Here is a 7162-nt window from a genome sequence, read left to right on the forward strand (position 1 = left end):
GACAGAGTGGAGAGCATAGACAGATTGACTGAGATACACTGCCGAGGGGAGCAGAGGGTGAAACAAGAGACTCCGCTGCCAAAAGAGAGCCTCGCAGAGAGAGACCCACACAGAGACCCACACAGAGAAAAAACGCGCGCTAGAGAGAGCCACAGAGCGCAGAGATAAAACCTTGTGCTACCAGGAAGACCCTAAAAGTTATTAGCTTTTAAGCCACATTCAGAAAAGCAATGTGTTTTACTGAAATTCATGGTTGACAAGTAGGTAAACTGAGTAAGTCTACAGCTTAGACCTTGTTATACATTAATTTTGCATACAAGCTCCATTTAGATGAACGCCAAGTCTATTGACAGGGGTTATCTTCTGAGCTAAAGCAGTTTGCTAAGTTTACTAAATTTAGAGTAAATAGATTTTGATGAGAGGACAAATCCGAGCAAGTAACAAGAATTACATTATCCTTGTACACAAAATAAGTAATGGTAAGCAGGCTGGTCTCATTTTGATATATTATTATATAAATATATTACTATATCATTTATAATAAGAATGATGATGACATGTTTCAACCAAAGGACAGAGAAAAGGAGAGGATGGAGATTTGGGGGTTGAAATTATGCCTGGTTTATCTCACGATCACTTGAAGTTTAAGGGAGGTAACCCAACAGGGAAGGCAGGAGAAGGGACAGAGACTCTGGAATCCCTGAGAAGTGAGCATCAGCTTCCCCCTGCTTGATTGTATTGTGACTTCTGGCAAGCAGCCTAATCCCTCTGGGCTTGAGTTTCTGCATAGATTTTCTATTTCATTAAATTCTTGGGAGGAATAGCAGGGTGGAGTGTTTCTGCTATAGAACTAATCCTTGACACATGATAAATATTTTTATGGCTAATCTATTAGACAAACAGGCTAAAGATAGAGAGCTTGAGAAATCAGGTAAGAATCAGATACAAGGCTAAGAAAATTGTTTTAGAGTTTTGGGAAACTATAGAGTTTTAACTGAAACATTAATTTGAACACTATATACTTTGCAATTCTGGTATAGTTTTAACCTTCTTAAATTGAATGTTAACTAACAGTATTTCTAGCATGATTTGGGAAAAATAGCAGTGATAAGGTCAGGAGAGAGCAGACCTGACAATTAAGAATTTTTTTTGTGTGTTCAAATAGCAAATACTTCTTATTGCATTTACAAGATTATTTTTTTTTTGTTGCATGACTGCTAGTAGCAAAAGTTTGGATACAATAAAAATTGTTAAATCAATTAAGTGTGTCCTCCATTTATTGGAATATCACATAGTTCTAAAAAACAATTATCTCTTGTTGAACTATGGGAAGATATATGGAATTATTGCTTTCCTTTTAAGCAACAACTAGAATATTGCACATAGTATTCTACTTCTTGAATAAAGCAAGGTTGATTAGTAGCTGTTATATTTACTTGTGCAAGCAGAACAAAACTTTAGACAAACCTGGAAATTCACAAGAATGATTACTATGGAAAAAAGCCTGGGAAGACCCCATAAATGGTGCACAAGGACTAAAGGTGGCTTTTCACTGTATATAATTTTATAATTGCTGTTTTGGACTCAGATGTACTCACTATTTGACTTTTTCCCTACTTTTTAAAAAGTTCCCTTTTAAAAGTACGAAAGAGATATAAAAATGAAATAAAAAAAGATCTTTGAGATCCTTTTAAAAATAACAGTTCTGAATTACAGACCAGTATTAAAAGGGGCAGATGACAGTAAGGAATGACAAGGTGTAGCAAGACTGCCTCTTTTTGGAAGATGAATGAGGGTAGACTCATTCCAAAATCGTTCCCTATATAGTAGATTAATAAGAGATTTGATTACCTGGTCTGTTTATTAATTCCAAGAAATCCTGTTCTCAGGAAGATGACATATAGCAAGATGCTCCTATAGAGCTAAAAAAAGAGCACCAATATTTATACCTAGGATGCCTTTAACTAGACCATATACACCATTATTTTTAGAAAAATAGATCTAATAATGAAGTGTTTATTATCAGTATGCTTTCCCTCCTTATAATACACATTAAACATTTTTGCCTAAAATACTAATCATTTCAAGCATTAGTGAGCTTCTCTGTTCACTATGCACTGTTATAATCTTTACCAAATCATTGAATATCAAATTACTGCATGTGCCATAGTATTGTGATAACATTTCTGGTTAACAAGAATAAAAACTAAACTAAACCATTTACCCAGAAAAATAATGTATCCTTTGTCTGGTTTATTTCCCGAGTAAGAACCACTTCATGAATCAGAAAGTTCAAGAAATTTTCACTAAGAAATGGAAAATAGCTAAAATATAAAACAGTGCCAAGAGTTCTGTTCATCTCATATGAATATTGAGCTTTGGAAACAGATTTGTGAATATTTAAAATCCCACTGAGGAGGGTTTTCAACTTATGTCATGTTGACATTTTGGACCGAGCAAGGCTGTGCATTGTAGGGTCTTCAGCAGCCTCACTGCTTCTTTTTACCAACGGTCACACTTCAGTGGTGATAACCAAAAGTGTCTTCAGACATTGCCATAGTCCTATGGGCATCAAAATTGCCCTAGTTTGAGAAGCACTGACCTAGAGGTTTGCCCATCTTTCTTTCTTTGTGGTAGTAACCGTAACAGTAGGCCTTATTCTAAAGAAAAGAAACCTAACTAAGGACATTATGAAATGCTTATCATTAAGCAAAAAGACATATTGACCAAATATCTCCTCCAACTCCCAAAACCAGCCCATGAAGTAATTTTCTCCCAGAATGACTATATAGGATTGAGGTCTTCTACCTTTTCAGACCTCCCACATCAAGGGAAAAAAGATACCAAAGAAAAGTCAACAAATGTGCCACGGACAGGAGCCTTCCTTGTTCCAATTTCTCCCCCATAGCTAATACACTCTTTGCTGTGGAACAAAGCATGGCAAATAGCAAAGAAGAAAATAACTCACCATTTCCAGCAGCAGCTTTTCGGAATTTCGAAAGGTCGACATTTGGTGGTCTGTTGGGTTTTGGCGGCGGTGGGCCCAAGGTGAACAGGGGGGGCAATGACTTCTGTTTAGGGGTTGCGGGGCTCTTGTCCCCCTTTTCCCTTTCTTGGCTTTGGCTCCAAGGCCCTCCTAGTGTCAGCTTAGAAGGGGTCTTAGGGAACTTGGCAGGGGGAGCTCCTGAGGGCAACTCCTCCTGATTCATTTTGCTCAGAAAGACATTCTTAGCAGCATCTATCTTCCTGTCTTCTTTCTTCTCTTCAACATTTTTGGAGAGGCCTGGGCCTCCTCTGTTTGTAGTTGATTTCAGAACTACTCCAGGAAAAGGCGAGCTTGAGGTCTCACCTCCATGGTCTTTATTGTCAGAGTCTTCTCTTGCTGGTTTTAGAGGACCTGCTCTGAACTTGGATCCCAGGGAACCCGGGGGTCCTTTCTGTACAGACACATTCTTAGATGGGCTCTCCTCCTCCTCATCTATACTCTGGGATGGCTTCTGACCAAAGGCAGATTTGGGGAAGAGGGTCTTGGCCTCATGTTCTTGTGTGGCAGCCATAAACTTGTTTTTAACCCCAGCCAACTTCGGAAACACTTGATTCTGTTCATTTTCCTGGGTTGCAGGGTTCGACTTGGGCTTCAGGCCTGGTGGCTTTAAGTCATGCTCTTGGTTTATATTTTGCAGTGAAGGCTTATTCCCAGGAGGCCGGGGAAATACAGGTTTGGGATCTTCTTTGGGCAAGTTGATGGGTTTGGGGCCTGCAGGCTTCAGAAATCCTGCTTTTACCTCAGAGTCTCTGGTGGCTGAGTTAGCTGGAGCCCCAAATCTTTGGCCCACTCCACTTGGCTTTAGAAATGGCGGCTTGGGCTCCTTGTCAGGTTTTTCATCAAAAGATGGTTTCACCCCCAATGGTGGTTTTGGGGACCCAAACCTAGATACGTTGTTAGGTCCTGTGGGAGGGCTGGCATTTCCTTGGTTGTTGAATAAGTTCTTTTTAGCTTGTACTCCTGAAGGTGAGTTTTGCCCTGCGACTTTGAGGGGCCGGTTGTTGAAGGAGGCCTCTTCTGTCGGGTTGGCCCCTGTGTTAAACTTCGCCATGAGTGACTTCACATCTGCTTTTTCATCCTACAAGCATAGGGAACAAAAACTCGCTGAGAGTCAGAAGTTACTGCACAGTTTAAAATACTACACATTAAAGGGCTTCCTGGTTTGAGGCTTGTGGCGATGCTGATTGGTTAGTGAGATATTGTAACATTTATCTTCCTTTATGGCAAAATAAGTTGTGAGAGTTTCTTTAAGGGGGAAGCTTTCTTGTGGTACACTCCTTCGGTGTTTTTTTTTTTTTTTTTCATTGTCTTTGTCTTGCTGTAACTAACCACTCCCCTCTTGCCTGCCTGTCTGTCTCCTTGGATTTATTCTGAAATTGGTGTTCACCTATTTTACTTTACCTGAAACATATTTAAGTGACTCACAAAGGACTTTTTCCATATCTTATAGTCGAGGTTCTTATGCAGGAACTGCATTTAAAAAAATGAAAGTAAGTTTTCTGTAAATTTAGGTTGCAAGCTTTCTACAGCATGGCCAAGTTTAGCAACTTGGTGGTTTATGAGAACGCTTTTGTTCTTATCCACATTTAAGGTCTACATGCTTTAGGTTTTTATGGAACCTGTAGCAGAAAAGCTCATTTTATGTCCAAGTAATAAAATGAGTTTTTTCCTACTTCTTTATAAATATCTAGTGTTGGTGATTCAACTGGAAGTGGGCTAGCAGGCTAAGTATGCTCACTTTCAAAACTGACTGCAGGGGACACTGTCTGGGACACCCAAGACATGCGACCAGGAAGCAGCAAGGATGTCTGAGAAACCTGAAGTTCAGTCTTCTGGTCTTGTTCATCTTGTCTCTTCTATAGTGACATTTATCATTTTATCTCGAGTCCTGCTACACAGTTATCTATATAGAATAAGAATGTTAGGGTGGCAGGCAGACCCTCTTCTCTGTGACTACAATCCAATTTAATGTTGGAAAATTTGGGCCCGCCCTAGTGGTACAGTGGGTTAAAGCACAGAACTATGAAGCTAGCGGAAACCTCTTCAGCATGAGTTCGATCCTTGGCCAGGGAGGTAACCCACATGGCGCAGCAGACCTCTCCTGTATCGCCCACTGCTCCCCTCAGCAGTGTACTTAGTTGGCCTGTTCTGCTCCCCACTCTGTCTTTGGTGAATCCTCTCACCCCCTGTACCTCTGGCCTGTACCCAGATTCTGTATGCACAGATAAATCAATCTTAAAAAAAATGTTAGAGAATTCATGGTGTGATTACTCTTTCTCTCAAAAGTAAGGAATTTAAATTTTCTAGTTCCTTTTGTAATACATGACGCTTTAAATATCTGAAGCTTTGGAAAAAACCACTGAAGAAATATGAGGCCGTGACAAATTTCATTTTTGTACTTTAAAATTCACCTAAAATGTTTTCTTACTTCTCACTCCCATCTAGTATTGTCACATATCCATACACACTCCATTTTTCAAGATCTGCTTCAAGACCACAAAACCACTGTCCAGCCAGGAAGATTTGCTTCTCCCTCTTACCTCATGTAGCACTTCAGGCACTTCCACACGCCCTCTGTTACTTTCTTTATAATAACAGGAACAGCCATTTCTTGCGTACTACATGTGCTTCATTGTGAACCACACGTTTTCTCTGCCGCCCTGTCTCATTTTTAGAGAATGGAATTATCTAACTGCAATTCACAGGACAGGAAAGAGAGATTGAAACTGCAGGAGAACATCATAGAAAGTGCATAGGAAGAACTTGGTTCAAAACCTAGTTTACTAATTAGAGACCTCAGTAGTATAATCTGTAAAATGGGATAGTAAGACTTAGGTGCCAGAATTGTCAAGCATGTTAGAATGGAATTTGTAAAACATGCACCTGACCCACACATGGGTTCAATGTATGAACACTGTTATTACTAGAAATGGAAATAGCATGTTCAAGGCCAGTGAGCCGGGACTCCGAGTCCTGGGAATCAGGCTCACGTCTGTCTAGGGCTGGTAAGCCTCAGTCCTCTCCGTATCCTCACAAGTCCTGGACCCAGCCCAGCCCCCTCAGGGTTTTAATTTACATTTGTGGGGACATTTAGCACTGAGCTGAATACTCTAAAGAGTGGTTTTAAAAAGGAATAGTGTCCTTATCCAAAGTTTATTCCTTACCAAGCTATAGAGCATGTATTATTTGTAGGGTGGTAGTAAAGAATTTAGGCAGAAGGAGAAAAGCAGATAGGAGATGCATTTTCTAGTTTGATTTTTGCTCCTTATTTTATTACCTAATATCTGAGTTGTGGAAAATTTATGTTTTTGCCTCCTGTGACCATATTTTTATCCCCGTGATTTCCTGAACCCTTAAGCAATCCCCAGCAGCATCTGATGGGAAAATTAGTAGAGAGAGCTTGATGTTGGGGAAAGAAAAGAAAAGAGGTGTCCTCTGTCAGGCCTCCATGAAGAGCACAACTGCAGAGGATTCAAACCTTAACACAAGAGGCAGGAAGAAATAGCCAAGACAAAAATTTGCTTCCCACATGGAAGTGTATCTCCATGGAAAATTCTTGTATTTGAGACTTATATTTTTACAATTTATATTTTAAATATATAATGTTTCCTGATTTGTAACAAGACACTGCCTACCTGATAGGTTAGAACACAGATTCAGCAACAAGACTCCAGGCTTGGAGTCGGGAACAAGACTCTGGGCTTGGGTCTACAGAGATCTGAGTTAGGCTATGAACGTGCACATGTCTTCTTGGCCTTAGTGTGCAAAAACTCTATCAAGGAAATAATAATCCTGTGCACTGAGCTATTAGGAAGAGTCAACATGCTGCATTTGTAAGATAACTAAAAAATTCCTGTAACAAGTGGGGGAGGGAGGCATTTCTGTTTTTATAAAATCCCTGAAGTCTTAGACATCAGCTGGTTCATCTTTCTGCCTCGGAGAGGGAACAGAACCTAAATGATTTAAGAGACATCCTATTTCATGACCCCAGCTTTACATATTGGACTTTAAGGGGGAAAACCCATGACAGCACTAACCCATCGTCAAAGTCCATGCTGTGGTTTTACTTTAGAAAATAGAGAAGTGTTGACTGGGAGGTGGAACTGCAGAGAAAGC

The 7162-nt window shown here is 40.0% G+C and overlaps 1 protein-coding gene across 2 annotated transcripts in view; it reads right to left on the bottom strand.

Annotated features, from left to right (window-relative positions):
- Window positions 1-4097, bottom strand: part of FYB (FYN binding protein) — an 80730-nt gene extending 76633 nt beyond the window's left edge. For both annotated transcript variants that reach the window (XM_012721787.1, XM_004678419.2), the window contains exon 1: window positions 2969-4097. In XM_012721787.1, the coding sequence (XP_012577241.1) occupies window positions 2969-4097 (1129 nt within the window). The remainder of the gene's footprint in view (window positions 1-2968) is intronic.
- Between the last annotated feature and the right edge of the window lie 3065 nt (window positions 4098-7162).

The sequence above is a fragment of the Condylura cristata genome, unplaced genomic scaffold (assembly GCF_000260355.1).
Source record: "Condylura cristata isolate star-nosed mole 26May11 unplaced genomic scaffold, ConCri1.0 scaffold00007, whole genome shotgun sequence".
Taxonomy (NCBI): domain Eukaryota; kingdom Metazoa; phylum Chordata; class Mammalia; order Eulipotyphla; family Talpidae; genus Condylura; species Condylura cristata.